Source organism: Centropristis striata, chromosome 23 (assembly GCF_030273125.1).
Source record: "Centropristis striata isolate RG_2023a ecotype Rhode Island chromosome 23, C.striata_1.0, whole genome shotgun sequence".
Lineage (NCBI taxonomy): Eukaryota > Metazoa > Chordata > Actinopteri > Perciformes > Serranidae > Centropristis > Centropristis striata.
Window position 1 is genome coordinate 6730767 of NC_081539.1, and position 22909 is coordinate 6753675.

At 39.7% G+C, this 22909-nt stretch overlaps 1 protein-coding gene and 2 non-coding genes across 3 annotated transcripts in view; all 3 read right to left on the minus strand.

The window, feature by feature from the left end:
* Positions 1-5662: 5662 nt before the first annotated feature.
* Positions 5663-22909, minus strand: part of LOC131962009 (cadherin-20-like) — a 114691-nt gene continuing 97444 nt past the window's right edge. The window contains exons 8-12 of the mRNA XM_059326955.1: positions 16747-16883; positions 14213-14334; positions 12793-12910; positions 10517-10768; positions 5663-7914 (exon numbers count right to left, since the gene is read on the minus strand). Coding sequence (XP_059182938.1) covers positions 7397-7914; positions 10517-10768; positions 12793-12910; positions 14213-14334; positions 16747-16883 — 1147 coding nt within the window. The 3' untranslated portion in view covers positions 5663-7396. The remainder of the gene's footprint in view (positions 7915-10516; positions 10769-12792; positions 12911-14212; positions 14335-16746; positions 16884-22909) is intronic.
* Positions 11434-11505, minus strand: trnae-uuc (transfer RNA glutamic acid (anticodon UUC)). The gene has a single exon. It is a non-coding gene; the product is annotated as a tRNA-Glu (tRNA).
* trnae-uuc (transfer RNA glutamic acid (anticodon UUC)) lies at positions 11808-11879 on the minus strand. Its single transcript has one exon. It is a non-coding gene; the product is annotated as a tRNA-Glu (tRNA).

Genomic DNA, 22909 nt, shown 5'->3' on the forward strand with positions numbered 1-22909 from the left:
GAGCAGATTATCAGTCAGAAAGTAAAGCTATGTGCACCAGCGTCTGCAGCCGAGTGAGAAACTATTGTAAACCTCTGTGAGACGCTGATGATGCGACGCTCAGGAAGGACAGCGAGGACCCTGACGGGGGGGGGGGGGGGGGGGAAGAAGAAAAAAAAAGCCCATGTTCTGCTGCAGCTTAAAGAGATAAAGCTGAAATAACCCTTCGCTGCACTCATGAGCTGGGCCGAGAGGAGGACGAGGAGGGAGAGACAAAGATGGAGAAGAGAGGGAAGAAGGGAAAGAAAGACACGGAGGGCATTTGTGAAAGAAGCAAGTGTTGACGGACAGAATTCGAGTAGGGAGAATGGAAGAGGTAGAGAGATAAGAAGAGGATCAGGAAGAGAAAGCCCGGCAGCGATTTGGGTCTGTATATATGTTTCGCTCTCTAACTCCACATGTCAAATGGGTTGGACCTGCTCTTCCCTCCCAGGGCCTTGAGTTTGCCTTTCTTTCCGCCCCTCAATTTCCAGCAGAGCGGAGTGTGTTTTTCCACTTCGCATTAGGGGATGATTCACTGGGTCTGCTGCGGTTTACCCTCAGCAGGATTAGAGCTGGAAGGCTTCTTATTATCCTCTCCCGTTTGGACTCCTTCGTCTGTTAGAAAGAGCAGTGGAGCTTAAGACAAATTACCCCCTCAGTGCCTTTCGGATAGCACTGGAAATAGCCCTGGGAAGAGGCTGGCAACTGGGCAAAATGGGAGAAGGAGAGGTTGCGATTGGGGGGCGTCCGTGTGAGCGTGAGGGGGTTGTTAGGAGGAAATTTATGCAGCGGGATGGGGCAAAGTGTGGGGAAGGGCACTGAGGGGGAAAGAGACCGCAGGACATGAGCTCTATATGCTGACAAATGCTTGTGACAAGAGATTTATGGCGAGGAGTGATGGGAATAAGGTCACAGCGAGCGCAGATCCTTCTTGTGGAGTTGACGGAACAGTTTGGTAACCTAGAGAATAACATTCACAGAATAATAAAATCCTATAAGACTGTCGGGCACAGAAATAGAAAAGTTTCTTTCAAAGGCAAAGAAGTGAATGGTTTGTTCAGCCTGGGGACACAGTTGGGGATATTTTCTGGCAATTGTTTAGTGTCACAAGATGACACAGAAGCAGAGGGTGAAACAGGTATATTCAGACATAGTTTATGAGAATAATAATGTGTTTTTTGGAACCTGGTCTCACAGGAATCCGTGAAATAGCCACGGATTCGCTTCACTCAAAATCCATGGAATAGCCACGGAATCACTCAAATTTCCGTGAAACTGACACAGATTTCGCTACAATGCAAGTTAATGACAGTCATATCCCGTGGCTATCCCGTGGATATTTTTTCCTGTTGGTTTGTTCCAAGTCACGTGACTTTCAAGGTCCCAGCGGTCAGAACAAAAAAACATGGCGGACAGTTCTCTCATTTTTTGTGAAAAAAGTCAATATTTTGACTTAGTTTCTGCATTAAAATGGATTTTGATCATATTTCTAGCAAGAAATATATGTTTTATTTTCTAAATATTCACTCGTGTAGTGAATGTACATAATCACTTTGTATGTTGGAATAGCCACAGGATATGACTGTCATTAACTTGCATTGTAACGAAATCCGTGTCAGTTTCACGGAAATTTGAGTGATTCCGTGGCTATTCCACGGATTTTGAGTTAAGCAAATCTGTGGCTATTTCACGGATTCCTGTGAGACCATGTTGGTTTTTTGAACATTAAATCATGTAAACATGTTCCAGTATGAACCTGAAAATAACCATAAGATACCTTCTTAAATGTGTTTAAGTCTCCTCAGGTTTCTCTGTTTCTGTCTGCCTACTTTTACTGGTATAAAGTGGTGATATCACATACATTTATTCACCAGTTAGATACAGATTCATGCATGCACTGTTGAATGTCCGAGATTGAGGAAAATATTCTTATTTTCTTGCTTAGAGTTAGAAGAAAATATCAATATGTGTCTTATAAGAGAGGAGCTAGAGCTATAAGCAAAATGACTGGAAGCAGATGGTAGGTGTATTTTTTTTCCCAATAACAACTTTTTATAGAAATAGGCTTTTCCAACACCTTAACACTAATAAACATGTTGTGCAGCATCTTGTTCTTAATTTGTGCATGTAAACATGTTCCAGTATTAACCTGAAAATAACCATAAAATGCCTTCTTAAATGCCTCTTTTTTGCTGAGACAGTCTCCTCAGGTTTCTCTGTTTCTATCTGCCTTCTTTTACTGGTTCAAAGTGGTGATATCACATACATTATTCACCAGTTAGATACAGATTCATGCCTGCACTGTTGAATGTCTGAGATTGAGGAAAATATTCTTATTTTCTTGCTTAGAGTTAGAAGAAAATATCAATATGTGTCTTATAAGAGGAGCTAGAGCCAGGATGCATTTAGCTTAGCAGAATGACTGGTAGCAGATGGTAGGTGTATTTATTTATTTATTAAACTTTTGATAGATATAGGCTTTTTCCAACACCTAAAGACTAATGAACGTGTTGTGCAGCATCTTGTTTTTAATTAGTGCACAAGCAGAAACAGAAAAAATGACAAGTTAGAAGTGTTTGTTGACATAATTTTTGAACTTTTGGAATGCAGTTAAGCATTTAAATCCATCATCTATGTGATCATATGGCCGTTCCTCTCCATCCAACCTCATTTCAAGACATTAATATGTACCCAGGACATTACGTCACATCCTGTGGCACCAGGCCAGAAGTCAGTTGGAGGCAGGTCACAAGGAGAGATGGACGACGAGAGATTCATTACGGACAAAAGGTGAACACTGTCGTACAAAAGGTAAACACTGTGGTGCAAGACACCAAATACGTGACTCTCCGCGGACGGGCCCGGTGGATTTTCGGTGTGAACAGGAGCATGCACTTGCAGAGTTACACCGAAAATCCACCGGGTCCGTCTACAGTGCACTGCATGAACGTTGCCTGACTTCTGGCCTGGTGCCACAATATTGGTCTAGCGACGTTAATTATGACCTGGGGTCTGCTCATGGTGTCAAATTTGAAAAACGACCGAATTCGCTCTGCAATTTCCTGTCCAGCTTGACGCGTGCTACTCACGCCAAGCGTCAAAAATAGGACAGAAGCGCAATGCACCTGTGGCAGCGTTTCGAGACCATAGACTGTAGAAATAAAGGACGTAGTGACCGTGACGTCATTAACTGGGATTTTTAGTTTTGGCAAAAAATAAAAATAAAATGTATGTTACTGACCTCAAAAAACTGAACAGCGACTCAATTTAGTCCAACTAAATGCTGAACAAGACATTTTTAATGAACAAAACGTTAAAATAAACATCATTAAGTGAAAATACAGTGTGAAAGGGTCAAAATTATGAGACCAAACTGCTAAACATCCTTTTTTATATCTATATAACGTTATTTATAACTTTATTGACATGTTGCCGTGGATACACATTGTTCTGCTTCTCCTGATGATGGCTCGCCTTGTTAGTGACCTGTCAATCAAATGTAGCCACGCCCCAAATCATACCATTCTTTATCTTCTGTTTTCTTTTAAATTGGGCCATTATTTCAATTATTAATATGAAAGTGTCTTGAAGAATATTTTTTACTAGCGATTGAGACCATAGTGTTGTCCTAAAAAACATTTCTGAGGTAATAAACCAAGTGAGACGTTTTCTCATTTTGCATTGAAATGAATGGAGAGAAATCATTCTGCAGCTAAACTTAGCACCCCCTACTGGAATTTTTGGTAGATTGCAGCTTAAGGCACTTCCTGGTTTGCCTCCCTGCTCAGACCCGGAGGTTGCCGCCTGTTCGAGACGGGTCCTTGATGGAAACAGAGCATTATGGAGCCGGTGGAGGTTGATACATTGACTATAATGGCCACGTACAACTTGCGTATAACTCTAAAATAGTCAAATTAGAAGCTGTATTAAGCCATTTTTGACCACTAGAGGGCAGAAAAAACGACACAAACCTGCCAACAGAGCTGCTCCTCACAATCATGTTGAGGTCAGACAGGGTTCCTGCAAACTATCCTGATGAGGGAAACCTTTGATCTGATGCAAGACGGAGAAAGGTAAAGATTTGTGATGCCTTTACGGACCGTTGAATATTAAAACAAAGAGAGACAAATTAGAGAAAAACCCCCGGTGTGTAATTGAAGTGTTTCGCTCAGCGTGCCAGGGATACGAGAGTAAAAAAAATGTAAATCCTGGGAATATTTTGGGCTTATCTTCTGTGCAATTTCACTGTTGAACGCCACCCAGCAGGTAAAGAGAGACGCTTCAGACTTCAAACTTATTTCTTAGTTGTTTGTTTTGACAATGCAAATGGAAATTCACAGTCGTGGAAAATACTGTACAGAATAGATTATCACTTTGATATTTTTCTTTTGTTGCCAACTTTTTTTCCCTCTCATGTTTCCTTTCCCATGCTACATTGGCATCCCTTTGATTGACATAAGAGACTGCAGTTTCTAACTGATTAATTCCCATATACATAAACATTACAGTAGGGATAGAAATAATTATGAGCAATTATAAAAAACACAGAAATACAAGAGGAATAATTAGGGCAAAACTATCTTACTGTATCAAACTTTGCTAGCATGAATTACTGAGTTTAATTTGATCCATAACTTAATAAAACACAAAACACTTGAATTCCTTGACATTACCTTTACAGTTTAATCTCACTCACTCGATAGGAAGTCTCTTTTCGGCCTTTCAAAATAAAAGCGTCCGTTAACAAAGCAGGCTTTTCCATAGTACCGTATATACAGTCATGGAAAGAAATATTAGACCCTTGTTTTCTCCAATTTCTTGTTCATTTTAATGCCTGGTACAACTAAAGCTACACGTGTTTGGAAGAATATAACGATAGCAACAAAAACAGCTCATAAGAGTTTAATTCAAGAGACATTTTCAATGGTTTTTTGATAATGATTTTGGTTATTATCAAGAAAACCATGGAAAATCAGATATCAGCTCTTAAATTAAACTCTTATAAGCTATTTTTGTTGTTATCATTATATTCTTCCAAACACATGTACCTTTAGTTGTACCAGGCATTAAAATGACCAAGAAATTGAAGGAAACGTGTGGTCTAATCATTTTTTCCATGACTGTATATCTTTTATTTTGCCCATGTATGCACGCAGCAATTAATCAATTAGTTGATCATTAACGTTATAGACGCTCCAGTTGGCAGCTTTCTTCCAAACACCCATCTCTTGTGAAAGCAATCAGACGGAACTATTTTTTTGCTGCTGAGGCTCAGGTAGAGCAGGAGGCTTTTAATCAATGCTAAGCATTATCGCTGCAAAACAAAATAAGTCAAGCAAATGAAGCACTTTGAGGGGGAAACTGTAATGAAAAGTGAATCAACTGCAATAACACTTTGGAGGACAATTCGGCGTATGATTGCAAATTTAAATAGCTGCTTTATCTTTTGAAGGACTTACATTTCTGTCATGCTTCAGGGGCTTGTGTAATGCTCTTCGGCTGCAAAAAAGAAGCAGTTTATTATTACAAAGTACTTTGAAAATGTTGCCACCCCAGATGTTCAGAAAACACTGTTTCTCTTCTGGCAGCCGTGCTGTGAATATATAAATGCTTTTGTTTAATGACGGAGGAGAAGCAGGCATTATTTTTTTCCTTTTTATTACCAAGAATACAAAAAATATCTACATTCACATACCACTTACTGCAGCATGACTGACTGGACTGACCACATAGATTTCAAGTAAACGTCACCCAATCAAATTATCAAAAGTCACTTTCCTTCCCAGTTTGTAAAATCCTTTATGCATGTTTTGGTGTTTGTGTTTTGCTGATTTCATCCAAAATGTCTTATTGTCCTTTTTTTCCTTCTTTTTTTTTTTTTTTTTACATTTGGCACTTAATGCAGATTATCAATGTCTCTGAAGTCCACAGGATTGGAGGATTAAGCCACATTTGTGTGGCGGCAGAAGAGCAACACAGCGTCTCTAAACGGGGGACGGATGAAACCTCGTTGCCGTGGCGGACTTGGCACGGTTGGTGGATCCGAAATGAAAGGCGACTCGGTCATGTGCTCGTCCAGATTCGGGGGTTAATGTGCACAACTTTCACATCTTGAGTGACATTAAAACCACCATCCAAAAATAGCTTCCCTCGTATCCTCGTGAATGGACTGCTTTATGTATGTTTTTGGGATAAAAACAAACTGTTACATTACAAATAGCTCCAAAAATTATACAAAAACAATAATACAATAAACATATCAACCTCCACAAGGGATTACAGCATCGCCATCTCCTCTGCGCGTCATGCGACATTTAGAGATGTACAGGTGCATCTCAATAAATTAGAATATCATAGAATACTTTATTTATGTCAGTAATTCAATTCAAAAAGTGGAAATAACACGTTATATAGATCCATTACACACAGAATAAAACATTTTCTTCTGTCTTAATTTATTCAATTTCTTCTAATTATAATGATTATAGCTTACATTTAATGAAGACCTGAAATTCAGTGTCTCAAAGTATGTTTAATATGGAAATTTTGGCCTCTGAAAAGTATCTCGATCTATATGACTCAATACCTGGTTCGGGCTGTTTGACTTGAACTAATGAAAATGGACTTTTCCATCATATTCTAATGTATTGAGATGATCCTGTATGAGAAACTCGTCATCACAGACTGAAAACAAGAGCTTTTACATCATGTATGTTACAACATATACGTGATCTTTTAAAGACTTTCCTCACATAGCGGCAGTTTTAAGTACAGTGTTGCTTTTTGAAGTACCCGAATAAGTTAAGCAAAAAAATATAAATACAGCACATGAAACAAAGGAATAAATTAAGACCTGCCACGGATGAAACAACAAAAAAAGAAGAAGAAGAAGACATCTCCGGTTGCAGCAATCACTTCTTCATTCCCCCGCTAAAACTCAGTGGATCATTTCAGATTGTGTCTCCTGTGTAGCTGTGAGTATAAGGTCTGTCTCGTTTTCATCTCTGGCATAAAGTCGCTCAGCACTTTGAACCAAAGGGGCTCTGCCTGTGGCTGGGTCGGGCAGCGGAGTTAACATGTGCTTTGAAGCCGTTCCTTTAGCGGGGCCTGGCAAGGCTGCCAATCCAGCCTCAGTCTCTGGGGGAGATTTAAAACCAGCTCACACTGCTGCTGCTGCTGCTGCTGCAGGCATCTCAGGCCTTCAAGGCTGTGGAGAATCGAGGCTTCGGCAGGAATTCAAGTGCTAACAGTCACGGATGTGGTGGTAAGCACGTCCTGGCTTTTATTGTGCACACGCTTCGTCTGTTGGTGTTTCTGTCTTTCTTTTAGTCGGTGTCTTTTATCTCTGATTTAAAAAGGCAAAGGTGCTGCTGTTCTACCACATCTGAGGAGTGTTTGTCTCCAGCACGCCGTACATCTCCGCCAGTTTTTTAAAGCGGGGCCCCCAGTCGTTGAGATAGTCGTACTCGTGGTCCGTGTTGGAAGTCCCCGACTGGAGCGAGCTGAGCGACTCGGCCACCGAGCCTTCGCCCTCGTAGGCGTAGGTCTGCAGGGAGTCGTACGGAGGAGCGCACGGGTCCATGTCGGCGTCCAGGAGCTTCGCCAGCACGTATCCGTGCACGTTGCTGTCCCCGCCGCCGCCCATGACACACGCCTGGGGGACGTAGCGCGACAGGCTCTCGATCTCCGGCAGCATGTCCTGCCTCATCTTGCCCAGGTGGTGGTGCGCCTCCCGCGGGTTCCACATGGCGGCGATGTCGAAGGCCTCGGTGTCCTCCTCGCCGCCGCCCTCGTCGTCGTAGCGCACAATGTTCTCGTGGACGTTCTCCTCCTCGTCGCACAGGTAAGGCTTCTTCCGATGCGTGCGCAGCGAGAGCATCAGCAGGATCATCACTGGGCAGAGGAAGAGACGACAAACAGTCAGTACTGGGAGGTAAATATCAGGAAAACAATTTCATTATGTTACATTTCTTTAGCAAATCATACAGAAGAATTAGTAGTAGTAGTAGTAATAATAGAAGAATTTGTAGTAGTAGTAGAAGAAGAATTTGCAGTAGTAGTAGTACTAGAAGACGAATTTGTAGTAGTGGTAGAAGAAAAATTTGTAGTAGTAGTAGAAGACGAATTTGTAGTAGTAGTAGTAGTAGTAGTAGTAGTAGAAGAAGAAGAAGAATTTGTAGTAGTGGTAGAAGAAGAACTTGCAGTAGTAGTAGTATTAGTAGTAGTAGAAGAATTAGTAGTAGTAGTAGTAGTTGTAGTAGTAGAAATAGAATTAGTAGTAGTAGTAGTAGAAGTAGTAGTAGAAGAAGAAGATTTTGTAGTAGTAGCAGTAGAAGAAGAATTTGTAATAGTAGAAGAAGTAGTAGTAGAAGAAGAAATTGTAGTATTGGTAGTAGAAGAAGTAGTAGTCGTAGTAGTAGAAGAACAATTTGTAGTACTGAAAGTAGAAGAAGAACCAGTAGTAGTAGTAGCAGTATTTGTAGTATAAGTGGAAGAAGGACCAGTAGTAGTAGTAGCCATAGCAGTAGTAGTAGTATTTGTAGTATAAGTAGTAGTAGTATAGATCAACCCCCTTGACAGTGCCAGGGTGGAGCTATAGATGGCAATGTTTCCTCAGTAATAAAACTTTTTCGTAAATTAACTTTCAAAAATGACAGTGTAACGCAAATGTTTTAAATTGTTGCTGAACTAGTTTAAACAGTCAAAGACATGGACTCCGACGTTTGGTTTGAAGTTTTGTGTTAAATATAAATCACATCTCTAAATCATCCTAATCAAATCAGCAGAAAAAAGGAGTCTTGGCTCATACAAATGAGCTTTAATGCTTCTCTCCCTTTGAACAAACAAACAAGCACCTCATTACATGCCGAGCGTGACGGCACACGAATAACGGAAAAATGTCACGCAGTTACCATTAACTTGAATTTTTTAAGCCGGGAAACATTTTTCCGGGTTGGATTGCATTTTAATCTGTGTTTAGCAGAATGTTGAAGCAGTGACCGAGGGCGAGCCTCGGGGCAGAAGTAGGCCTTGATTAAAATCACTGCAGCACGTTTTTTTTTTTTTTTCCTCCTTCAGTTTCACACCCTGACCTTTCAGATGGTGAGTGTGCGCTTCTTTTGAGTATCCCTGAACCTTGAAGATGTTACACTTGTTTTAACCACATAAAAGCGAGATGGAAAAAGGGGCTTAAACTCAATAAACTCCTGTCTTTAAACTCAGCACTTGAGAGGAGAAATTCTCCGTTTGAAAAAGGAGCTGCTGGAGCATTAGACGCAGCCAGCTGAGGCTTCTCCCACTGCGACATATCCCCCGTGCAGGATTAAATGTGGGTTTTCTTTTTTTTTTTTTTTTTTGCATCCTGGCAAACGTCTAGCGTTCATTAGCACCAGCTGCCCTATAGCATCACACTTTCTTCTCCCCCGGAGGCTGATATGGACCCGCTTTATCTCTCCCTGCAGACCTGTGAGTGTGAGCAGGAGGCCTCAGCTGGTGGACTCGCTGGGCTCCACCGGGAGGCAGCAACACATCCGGTTAAAACGTCTCTGCTCACTTTGAAGACGAGGTCATTGCTTTCAGTCAATATAATGACTTTCAGTGTCTAATTAGTGGATAACTTCAGTCATGCTTATCTTCAAATTGTAAACTTTTAATGTATTATATTATATCTTATACATTGAAAAAAATATTTGATATAAATTTGTCTTCGTAAAAAGTTTATTTTCTTGTCCTTTGTAAAGACTTTCTTGATTTTTATTTTATTTTATTAGTTTAAAAAGTGATTTCTTTGATGTTTGTTATACATTTTTGTGTGCCATGTTTTAAACATTTTATTCATTTGTTTATTTGATTTGATTCATTTCTTTAAATATTTTTTCTTTTTTTGGCTTTGTTGAAAGTTTCTTGATCTATTTTTTTTTCATGTTTTTGTCTGTACTGTGTTTAAAAAATGGGAACACTTTAAAGACACAATTTATTTATTTAATTTCACAAATTTCTTTTTAAAAAGTATTGTTTCTTTTTCTTTTTAAAAACTGTCTTGATGTTCATTATTCTTATTTTTTCATTCGAAACACATACTTTTATTTATTTATTTTATAATTATTTTAATATTTTTCTTAATTAAAAAATAAATAAATACATTTTCCTTTGTAGAGGCTTTTTTGTTATTCTTTTTTTTGTTTCAGTATTGCTGTAAAAATGTTTTTTTAACTAAATATAAATCCCATGACTGGAAGTCTATATAATTTTACAAATTAAAGTATTGTTTATTTTTCTTTTTAAAAACTTTAAAAACGTCTTGATGTCCATTATTCTTATTTTTTCATTCTCAACACATACTTTTATTTATTTAGTTTTTTTTTTATTATTTTGCTTTGTTATTATTTTTTTTGTTTCAGTATTGCAGTAAAAATGTATTTTTGACTAAATATAAATCCCATGAAAAAAGCCCAGTCCTAAGAATGTCTCCTCTCTGCAGCAGCTCATAACTCACCCAGCAGGACGAAGATGCAGGCCAGGATGGCGATGAGCGCCCCTCTGCTGAGGCTCGCCGGCAGGCTGAACGCCTCTGCGTTGCACGACATGACGTTGCCCTCCTGGTCGCAGCTGCACACGCGGATGGTCAGCGTGCTGGTGCTGGTCTGGACCGGCTGCTCGCCGTCAGAGATGAAGATGGGCAAGTAGAAGACGGTCTGGTCCTGCTGCGACCAGCCTCCTCGCCGCGTCAGGATCCATGCTGTGTTGTCTGGAAAGAGACAAAGAGGTCAGACAGGGGTTGAACTCGTGGAGTCTTTTGAGCTCAGCTGACTCCCACAGATCACAGATCACAGGGTTCAGGGCATGCACATATTCAAGATCACAGAGTCATGGGAGCTGGGAGGGCTGGAGAGACTTTGCACAGCTGTGAAGAAGAAGAAGGTGCTACATGCAGCAATTTAACACCAGTTAGTCATGGCTGGTTATTTTAAGACATTATGATCATTCCTGTCAACACATAAGACCAGTGCTGAGAAGACTAACAGTCTGCTGGCATCTGCTGGAAAAATACTAAAATGAGTTGATTCATTTTCAAAGCTTCCAAAAACAACTGTACTACGAGACCATATGGGACCACATTGATCATAGTGGACTTTTAAACCCTGACCTATCAAGACAGAGGTCTGATCTTCTAGAATATATCAGCTGAAGCTTTAAGGGGTTTTAGCCAGACTACAACAGAGTCATGGGAGATAAAGTGATGATTAAAGGTACTATATGTAAGATTTTAGCACCAATTATAGTATGGTGAGGGTCAAGTTTCAGGTGTTTTTGTAGAAAAACTAGTGACCTGATTATCATGAAACTGGGTGGAAGGATGTGGGATGGGCCAAGAAAAAACCCACTGAAGAAGTTTATCTACTTAAAGGATGATTCCCATACCGGGAGTCGAACCCGGGCCGCCTGGGTGAAAACCAGGAATCCTAACCGCTAGACCATATGGGAGATCTTAAGGTTAACTAAACCAGAAATCTTCCGATTTCTTTCCACAGCAAACTGGCTGAAGAGTTTTTGCTGATGCTGACCAGGTAATCAAAGCATGCCATCTTTCTCTCCTTTTCTATGAAGTTATTTCCTGTTAGCTTCCTACTGTCTTTATCTAGTGAAGAAGGATCTGTTTGTTTGTCAGCAGCATTATGGGAAATCTAACAGCCTGATTGTCATGAGATTTGGTGGAAGGTTGCCATGGGCCAAGGAAGAACCCACTAAACAGGTAATGTGCTTAGTTTATCCAAATAAAGGAACTGTTCCCATACCGGGAGTTGAACCCGGGCCGCCTGGGTGAAAACCAGGAATCCTAACCGCTAGACCATATGGGAGTTCTGCAGGTTGTCTAAACCAGAAATCCTCCGATTTCCTTCCAGAGTAAACTGGCTGAAGAGTTTCTGACCAGGTAAACACAGCATCCTTTCTTGCATGTCATCTTTCGCTCCTTTTTTAGAAGGTTATTTCCTGTTAGCTTCCTACTGTCTTTATCTAGTAGAGGAAAATGTTTGTTTGTCAGCAGCGTTATGGGAAAACTAACAGCCCAATTTTCATGAAATTTGGTGGAAGGGAGTTAAACCCGGGCCGCCTGGGTGAAAACCAGGAATCCTGACCGCTAGACCATATGGGAGATCTGCAGGTAATCTAAACCAGAAATCGGCGGGCTTCCTTCCAGAGTAAACTGGTTAAAGACTTCCTGTTGATGCTGACCAGGTAATCACAGCATCTTTATTGCATGTCCTCTTCATCTCTGTCCAGTTATTTCCTATTAGCTTCCTGCTGTCTTCATCAGGTAAAGGTAAATATCTGGTAGTGAATGATTTATGGCCAGTACTGCAGCCTGCCACCAGGGGGGTGGGGGGGCGATCAATCATGATGTTTTGGCTCCACTCTGAAGGAGCTGTCATGTCCTCCATCTTTATATGCAAACACAGAGGACTCAGATTGAATTTTGCAGAAAGTGGTTGAACCCACATTGTTTCTTTTATTGTCAGTCAGATTTGGAAGAAATCTGCTGCATGTTTAAGAGTGCAAAACAGGAACAGGGTGCGTTTATTGCAGAACAAATGGAGCTAAAGTTTTCAGAGTTTGTGGTGTTGAAGGAGAACCCTTTGCTGTATGGAGAAAACTGTGAAAACTGATGATTTTTGATGCGAGAAAGCGGTGATATGATCATACAAGATGGACTTTTCTCTCCACCTTCAACCTGAATGGGCCAGTAAAACACAATTATCCAACATGGTCTACCTTGGTTGTCTCTGAGGGTGAAGTTGGGGTTGTTGGCGGCCTCGGGGGCCAGGCTGTAGTAGAAGTGTTGTCCCCCCAGCGGCTCGTCTGGATCCACTGCCGTCACCGTCTGGATCAGCTGCATCACATCAAACACACACTCAGTCAGATCCAAGTGGAGGGAAGGTACTCATTCTGCATGCAGCATTTACATCCCTCTTCTTATTACACTAAGTGATTGTTTTCAGTCTGCATGCAAGTAGTAGCAACATGCACTTAAGTATGAGTATGAGTGAGCAGTTTTCCTGACTCGTTAATGTGTAGCAGATTAATGTGGAGCTAATTTTTATTACTTTGCACACTGTTGGGAGCTTAATCTATAATATTTAAGATGAGAATATATTGTTTATGCAGTACAACTAAGTATATTTACTAAAGTAATATACTTAAGAACAATTTCATATTTTGGATACTTTTACTTGACTACCACGAGGCAAAAAATGTACTTTTCCCCCATTATTGTTTCACAAATTCAGACTAATTAATTTAATAATTTCATGAAAAACATTACCAACAAATTAAATATGATATATTATTATAGAATAAGTCACACAGCAGTATATAAAGTTCCTTAACCTTACCCAGCTGCAACATTCAAGTTATAATAACTTGTAATGTAATAATTATGACACAATTATATTATGTATTTTATTTTGAAAAGGGCCTTTTTTTTGCCCAAAAAAGTAGTTTTACGTTTGGTACTTTGAGTATATTTCTATATATCTCTGAATAACTTTAGTAGTAAAATAGTTGCAAATAAATCAGCTAAAGCTTTAAGGGGTTTTAACCACACGTCAGCAGAATCATGGGAGATAAAGTGATTATTAAAGGTACTATATGTAAGATTTTAGCACCAACGATGAGTATGGTGAGGGTCAAATTACTACTGTGTTTTTGTAGAAAAACTACTGACCTGATTATCATGAAACTGGGTGGAAGGATGTGGGATAGGCCAAGAAAAACCCACTGAACAAGTTTATCTACTTAAAGGAATTGTCCCAATACTGGGAGTTGAACCCAGGCCACCTAACCGCTAGACCATATGTAAGACCTGTAAGTCACCAAAACCAGAAAACTGGCTGAAGAGTTTCTGACCAGGTAAACACAGCATCCTTTCTTGCATTTCATCTTTCGCTCCTTTTTTATAAGGTTATTTCTTTTCCTTTCCTTTATTTTGAAATGGGCCTTTTTTTGCCTAAAAAAGTAGTTTTACGTTTGGTACTTTGAGTATATTTCTACATATCTCCGAGTAACTTTAGTAGTAAAATAGTTGCAAGGGAGTGAAGAGTTTCTTTTTTTGCTCTGGAGTTTGGTGGAGTAGAAGTTTTCATAAAATTTACCTAAAACTTTTATTAAACTTTTCCTGTCAGATGTTTCCTACCTGTCCCGCTTTGGCGTTTTCACACACGTACGCCTCCAAGTAGGGCGCCAGCGAGGGGGAGTTGTCGTTCACGTCGATGACCCTCACAGCCACCGACACACTGGAGATCTGTGTGGGGTTATCTGCAGGAACACACACACACACACACACACACTGGTCAGAAGCTGCACTGATGGACTCAGATAAATGACTGTTTGAGGATCCTGCTGAGCTCACTTTGTGCCTCCCTTAATCTTCCCCTCGTTTACAGCGAGCCTGCGGCACATTAGGCCGTCTCACGCTCAGATTACAATTCTATTATTCTCCATTACCAATCAGCAATTTGCATATCTTAACCAGCTGTGTAATAGGCAATAGAAACGCAATTAGTGAGCAGTAACTACTTTCTCAGGTTTCATCACATGATCGATCAATCAATGGCGTGACTTTGGCTCTGGAGGTCGGAGTGTGTGTGTTTTTATACTGTATGTGTGTGTGTGTGTGTGTGTGTGTGTGTTAGGGTCACTTAAATATCCAGCTCGTGTGAATGTGCTGTAACTCTGCTGACGTTTTTTTCCTGGAGTGAAGGGAGGTCAGCGGAGTGAAAATCTTTCTGAGTTCAAGTCCAGAGCAAAGTAGCTCAATTAAAATGTGAATATTGATCGAGTTGCTTTTACAAATGAGAGTGTTGTTCCCAATAAACTTCCACCGAGAATGTTAAAAAGGATGAGAGAAAAGAGCGATAATAGAAAAATGTCTTATGAAATGATTTTATCCTCATAATAATGTGACTTTTTGCAGAAGAATGCCTTTGCATCATTATAAAATGTTTTTTTTCCTCATAAAACTGTCTTCATTCTCATTTTATAACATAATTATGCAAGATAAATTGACTTAATGCTCATAATATGAAGACTTTTTAGTTAAAAATCAGAACTCTCATAATTACTAGTTTTTTTGTAATTAATAGATTTTAAGTAATAAAGTTTCTTGTCTGAATTATATATATATATATATATACTCTCCATTTCTTATCCTTTAGTAAATGTAATGCATTTGTACAATATTATAGTTATTATTTTATGAGCCTAATATAATGGCTTTTATTGTGAAATTCTGATTATATCATGATATAATGACATTTTCTCATAAAATTCTGATTTAATTCTCATAATATTATGTATTTTGTTCTAAAATATCAACTTAATGTCCCAATTTAATTGTATTATCAGACTTACTATGAATTTTTGTGTAAAAGTATACCTCCTTTAAATAATGAGCTTATTCTCAAAAATTATTAACTTTTTTAAAATGGCATCTTTGTTTGCAAATTTGCATTTCCCATCAACATTGTTGCAAACACAGCAACACTAAGTGCATTTCAGTGTGAATAAAGAATAAATAAAGACGCAAAAAGCCCCTTAATCATATACAAACTAAAGCAAAGAGAATATATAACAAAATATTTCAGTGAAAAATGAGAATGAAAAGAAGATTTTTTTTCTCAAATCAATCAGCTCTCCTCTGTCACTGCTACTTTTCCTCCTCCACACTGTTTCTGTCACTTTTCTTTTGCCCTCTGCATCTCCGTCACCGTGCACAAGTTATTTAATTAGTCATTAATTCAATTATCGTCTCCTCTTAGGTGTGTCTACCAAACAAAGAGACAAACAAAGCAAAGAGAGGGAGGAGGGAGGGGAGGTGAAGGTGACTTTCGGTGCTACCAGCTGTGTGCAGATCTGCAGGGCTTCTCCTGCTCCACGTTACATAACTCTGCAGGAGTTGTTTTCCAAAATCACTGGTTCTGTTTTTGTGCAAGTTTATTCACCCATTTGCCTTTTTATTTCTCCCTGACTCACTTTTGTCTGTAACTTTAGTCCTTGAAGCAGAACTAAAAGTCAGTAGAAATCCCTGCACTTTTGCACTTGTTGGCTCCAAACTGCAATCACCAATAATAAGGAATTTAGTTTTAGTTTTGCTGTATTTGGATAATTACAATGCAGTGCAGAGTAACTTGTAACTTTCCACTTCACTGGTGATTTTATAATCCTTTTCCCACAGATTTACGAGAGTACAGTTTGTGTTCTAACAAGTCTTCTACAGACTTATTTCTGTCTTATAAATGCCTTAAAATCAAATAAATAAGGACAAATATAAAGACAAATTACTTAATAAGGTCTATATTTTCCACAAGAAACCCTGTGTGTGTCTTTTTGGTAATTCTGTGTCTTTTTTGTAATTTTGTGTCTTTTTTTTTGTCATTTTGTGTCTTTTTTGGTCATTTTGCCTTTTTTTAAAGTAATTTTGTGTCTTTTTTTGGTCATTTTGTGTCTTTCTTAAGTAATTTAGGTTTTTTTTTCTGTCATGTTGTGTCTGTTTTTAATAATTTTGTGTCTGTTTTTGCTCATTTTGATATTGCCTCCAGCGGCCCCCAGGTAATTTGAGTTTGAGACCCCTGGGTTAAGGGTTAGGGTAAGGGGCTAGGGAATTCACTATTCCAATGAGGGTCCTCACAAAGATAGAAGTACAAGGATGTGTGTGTGTGTGTGACGTACTCATCTCCATGGCGAGCACTGTGATGTTGTGCCAGCCGATCTCCTCCCGGTCCAGCTTGCGCACCGTCATCAGCGAACCGGAAGTGATGTCGATGTAGAAGAACTTCTCCGGGTCGCTGGACCTCTCGATGGAATACCTGGTGACACAAAACAGACACGTGTCATGTGACGTATCGGCGCTGAATAAAAAGTGTTCTTCTAATCCTATCTAAGACACACACACACACACACACACAATCGAGCATGTGTGTATGTGCGATAAGGCGTCAGGCTGGCAGCTTCTGAAGGCACAAGAAGAAGAAGAAGAAGAATAGGCTCCAGATAAGGCTTCATCACAGTATCTGCCTCCTCTGCCAAACTGACGCCGGGATACACAGACCTGCAGCGGGCCGCCTTGGCACGTCTCCTGCCACCGCCGGCCCACTTCCAACACTGACAACAACACACACACACACACACACACACACTGAGAGAGAAGAGGAGCATGTAGAGCACATCCTCTTCCAGGCTGTGAAGCAGAAACCTGTTTATGTAACCATGAGGTGTCCCGATGCACCTGTAGCTGCTCCACTCTGCTCTCGCCTGCATGAAGACTGATGACAGCGTTGTGTTGTGCAAGCTCACACCTCACGAGAGCAACCTCAAAGTTCACGTAGGAGCACTCAAATATCCAGTTTTCCAGGAGTGAGGGGAAAAAAATCTCTTCAGGTTCAAGTACACAGAACAAAGCAGCTCAGTTAAAATGTGAATATTGATCTAGTTGCTTTCACAAATGAGAATGTTGTTCCCAATAAACTTCCACAAAGAGTGTGCAAAGGATGAGTGGGAGGGAGTGATGATAGGAATTATGACTTTATCCTCATAATAATGTGATTTTTTGCTGAAAAAATGCCTTTGCATTCCACCAAGAATGTTAAAAAGGATGAGAGAAAAGAGCGATAACAGAGAAATGTCTTATGAAATGATTTTATCCTCATAATAATGTGACTTTTTGCCGAAAAATGCCTTTGCATCATTATAAAATGTTTTTTTACTCATAAAACTATGTCTTTATTCTCATTTTATAACATAATTATGCAAGATAAATTGACTTAATGCTCATAATATGAAGACTTTTTAGTTAAAAATCAGAACTCTCAGAATTACTGGAGTTTTTTGTAATTAATAGATTTTTAGTAATAAGGTTTCTTCTCTGAATTATATACACATTATCTCCAACTCTTATCCTTTACTAAATGTAATGCATTTATACAATATTATATTTATTATTTCATGAGGCTAATGTAATGGCTTTTATTGTGAAATTGTGATTATATCATGATATAATGACATTTTTTCTCATAATATATATATGTATATATTAGTCCAACCCAGGTCGCTCTTGTAGTTGAATGTGCTATTTTGATATTAAAAACCATATGTGACACCCTGGACATCATTCATTTATTGGTATTATTTGTATTATTACTGCAGAGGTAAAATTAATGTCATTAACTTGTTATTAACAACCAATATTATTGGCAGAAATAGAGGGCCCAAAATCAAATTCTGCTTAGGGCCCCATGGAGGCTCTGAGCTCAGTAAATCATTAGATGACTCTGGAGTTGGCTGGTTGTCCTCTCACTCCCACTCCCACTCCTGCTATCCTCTAACCGTCCACTAGGGGGCCCCAGACTCTCCCTCCAGTCCTGGTGGTCACCTGGCAGCCGCTCCCACCTGCACACCTGGTCCTGGGTGTGGCTCACATGCTGGAGCTAACGTGCTTCATGCTAAAAATGCTCATGGTGGATCCTCCAGTGAGGCCTTTCTGCTGTTTGGGACAATAATCCTTGATGTGGCTGCAGACAGGCTATATATATATTATATTATACTGGCACTAGAGACACTGAGTGGACATTTGCATTGGGAATAAACCAGCTGAGGAGCCGAACCTGGAACAGACTGAGAAGAACTCCCAGAGTGACACTCAGACAGGTCAGTAAAACAACACACTCACTCTGCTGGTTGGAGCTTTGCATGTGTGTGTGCAGAAACCTTTCGCTCTGTTTTGTGCTGTGATGTGTTTGTGTGTTTGTGGCTGCAGCTGCTGTGCAGTTTATAATGTTTCTACATCTCTGTGTTGTTGCTGTGGTGATGTTTTATCCTACTGCTGATTCTGTAAGAAATGTCAGACTGTTTAGCTCCATGCAGCTCGTTTAACTGTCTAAGTTTTGGCTCTTTTCTTGTTAATTATGGTGCAGAATGCTGTTGTTTAGCTGTGAAGTGCTGTGTACGAAAAGAGGAATTAATTGTTGGTTTGGACGTCTACTTTGTGTTTATATACTGTATGTTGACATGCAAATGCACTGTGTTTTGTGGCTAAAATATCTCCTTTAATTTGATTGTTTTATCATAGATTACATATGCTAACTGAGGCCCCCAGGCTTCCTTTCCCTTAGAAAAATGAAGCATTAATTCAGCATTCAGCATTCCTTCTACCCCAGGCTAATGTTTCACACTGAAACTGTGTTCCTGTAGTCTTTTGTGCCACTAGGGGGGGATCTTGTCTGGCTTTTAAACACTAAAATTGACCAAAAATCTTTTTTTAGAGTTTTGCATCTCTTTGAGGGATCTTCCGATGAGATTTTACTCAAAGGGAGAGTCTGAACTGCCTTTAACTCTATGGAGTCTTTGGCTATTTTGTCCAATTTTTAATCCTTGTCATGTCTTTTCGTGTCTTTGTAAGTCATTCTGTGTCTTTTTTGTTCATTTGTGTCTTTTTGTGTCTTTTTTGTGGGTTTTTTTAAGTTATTTTGTGTCTTTTTTAGGTCATTTTGTGTCTTTTTGTCATTTTTTGTCTTCTGTGGGGTTTTTTTTTGGTCATTCTGTCTTCTAATTTTGTGTCTTTGTTTTGGTTATTTTGTGTCTTTTTTTTTTGTCATTTTGTATCTTTTTTTGTCATTTTGTGTCTTTTTTTGTCATTTTGTGTTTGTTTTTTTGTCTTTTAGTCCAACATAAAATGTGATTTTGAATCTTTTTTTTACTTTCAAAACACTATCATGCTCAATAAAAAATTTTTAAATGTTTCAAATGTGAACAAATCTAACATATAAGAGGGTTACATCCAGTTCTATCATTTTATACTAAATATATTTGAGCTTGTCTCCAGTTTTACTTGGTATATCATCATCAAACTGAAACTGGCCTCATGGAGTTTACAGCCAGAACTTTAGAGGTAAATTTACAGTAGGGCTCCACGCTGCTTTGTTTTCTAGTCTGGATGTCATGAAGATGTCATGATTTCGAGCTTTTGGAGACTCCAGAGGGTTAAATGACAAAATGAAGACTTTTATGAAACAATTAATGCTGCAGTCGTAGTGTTTGTGTGTGTTCGTTCACGTGTGCAGGATTCTTTGCAGTGTGTGTGTGTGTGTTTCAGACCGACAGGGATCAGTCATGACTGGCACATCCAGGATCTCCCTGAAGGATCTCTATTAATATCACTCCTCCACAGCCAGGAGGAGGGGCTGCTGTGTGTGTCAAATAGCAGGTGAAAGTGTGTGTGGGGGGGCCACATGCTTGTGTGGGCTGAGATATAACTGCCAGTCATGTTCGTGTGTGTGTGTAAAGGACAGAAAGATGTAAAATGGAAATGAGACAGACAGACAGAGAGACTGAAGGTCAGCTGCTGCTTGTTGTGGTTATCTGTCATCTGATGCTGCTGCTGCAGTATCTCAGCTCTTCACTGTCACCCTCAACTCATTCCTCAGCTATCTGCTACTTGTGCAGTAACTCTCCTCATGCTCCAAACCGGCTTTAAAAATCTCTTTTCACTGATTCGCCGCCAGAATACAGTGCCAGCTCTGGGGATTTAGCTGCATCAGAGGCTCTGATTCACTCTCTCTCTCTCTCTCCAGGAATGAGAGAGAGAGCTGTCGGTTAATTGTCATCAGTGGAGCTCCTCCAGCATCAAAAGAGTTTAGAGCAGCGGTTCCCGACCAGGAGGTCCGGGATCTAAAGGATAGGGAGGTTTTTATGTGATTGGAGTTGCACTCTTTGGAGAAAGTGACAAAGGAAGTTCGTTATCCTACCCTCTCAGTCTGATTTCTACCACCGAGCTGCAGGAGATCATTCCTGCTGGCTGCTATAAAACATTTAAACTCTGTCATAGTATGCACATCAGTGGACTGCTGAGGTCTTACTCTATTCAAACATACATCTTCTTTAGCATCTGGCACAGTGCTATATGTCTTTTTTACTTATAATTACATCCAAAATGAAGATCTTTGAGATTTTAAAGGGCATAATTTTATGGTATTATTCATGTTTCACATCCGTTTTTGCATGATTCCTTGGGCCGTGTGGTTCATTCCTGTACTGCTGCAGTGAATTACAATTTTGGCAGAAAATAGGATGAAACAGCTGCGTTTCCTTTCTCATAAAACATTTGCAAAGAAGATCTTTCATGCATTGTTTGCATCCATGTTCCCAATCTAGCAGTCCTCTTTTTCTCTGCCTTTGTTTGCACATTACTGCATGTCTTTGCATGTTATTGCCACCTATTAATTGGTGAAATACTGTGTTTACTCCAGTCCACTCAACTCACCATGCTGTTGTGGATAAGAACAGCTACTTTTTTAGAGTCTAACTGGTCAGAGAGAATCTAACTAGTGTGACACAGGACATGCCTGAAAACTACTGTTGCTTGACCCAGATTTGCACAAAAAGGTACCACTGACGAGCTGCAGGTGTTCCTCTGTTTCGGTGTCAATAAAATTATTCAGTTCGTGTGCAACTGAAATGACGTCACAGCTGTTTTACACGGCATCACTTTGGCTTTCAGCTGGGAATCCCACCTACTGATGAAAAAATAGAGAAAAAAAGCTGGTGCAGCTGAACCGTGCACTGAGACGAGACAATAGTGCTACTAGAGGTCGAAAACTCCACAAATGTCAAACTCCAAAATGAAAAATGTAGTGTCCATAGCATGTGGAAATCCCATATTTACTTAAATTTCAGATAACTCACAGGTTCAGTACTTCATGAATGCTACATTATCAGGCTGCCAACTCTTCTATCTGAGATTTCAGAGCCTCTAAGTCAGTAAAAGACATTCGAAATACTTCCTCTGAAGCCGAACCATGCACGGAGATGAGGGAATAGTGCTACTCGAGGTAAAAACTCCATAAATGTCCAACTCCCAAATGTTTCGTCTCCAAAAATCAACACAATGGGATGATAAATGTAGTGCCCGTAGCTTGTGAAAATCCCACATTTAGGACATTTTACAGGTTCAGTACTTCATGAATGCAACATTATCAGACTGCCAACTCTTCTATCTGAGGTTTCAGAGCCTCTAAGCTGCACTTGAACACACCATAAGTCAGTAAAAGATGCATGAGACGAGGCAATAGTGCTACTAGAGGTCAAAAACTTCACAAATGTCCCACATCCCAAATTTAAGACATTTTACAGGTTCATTACTTGAACGCAACATTATCAGGCTGCCAACTATTCTATCTGAGATTTCAGAGCTGCTAAGCTGCACTTGAACACACCATAAGTCAGTAAAAGATGCACTGAGACATGGCAATAGTGCGACTAGAGGTCAAAAACTTGTACAACTCCCAAGTGTTTCCTTTTCAAAAATCCATAGAATGTGAAAATCCCACATTTAGGACATTTTACAGGTTCAGTACTTCATAAATGCAACATTATCAGGCTGCCAACTCTTCTATCTGAGATTTCAGAGCCTCTAAGCTGCACTTGAACACACCATAAGTCAGTAAAAGACATTTGAAATACTTCCTCTGCATAGTGCTACTAGAGGTCAAAAACTTCACAAATGTCCAGGCAACAAAGTGTTTCGCCTTAAAAAAAAAATCCACACAATGAGGATGAAAAAAGCAGTGTCCATAGCGTGTGAAAATCCCATCATGAAAAGCTTTTTCTCTGCGTGTAAATTCCAGTTATGTGACACTTTTCCTGTCAGGGAGGCGAACATGATGAAGTGTCTGTGTTTCCTGCTCACTATTGACTGTTTGTGGAGTGGAGAATGGTGAATGAGGAGGAAATTCGGACACAGCACTTATAGACAAACTGCTGAGTGTCCATGCAGCCAGTTTAGCAGCAAACACACACTCCACACACACACACACTCGACACACACACACACACAAGCAGC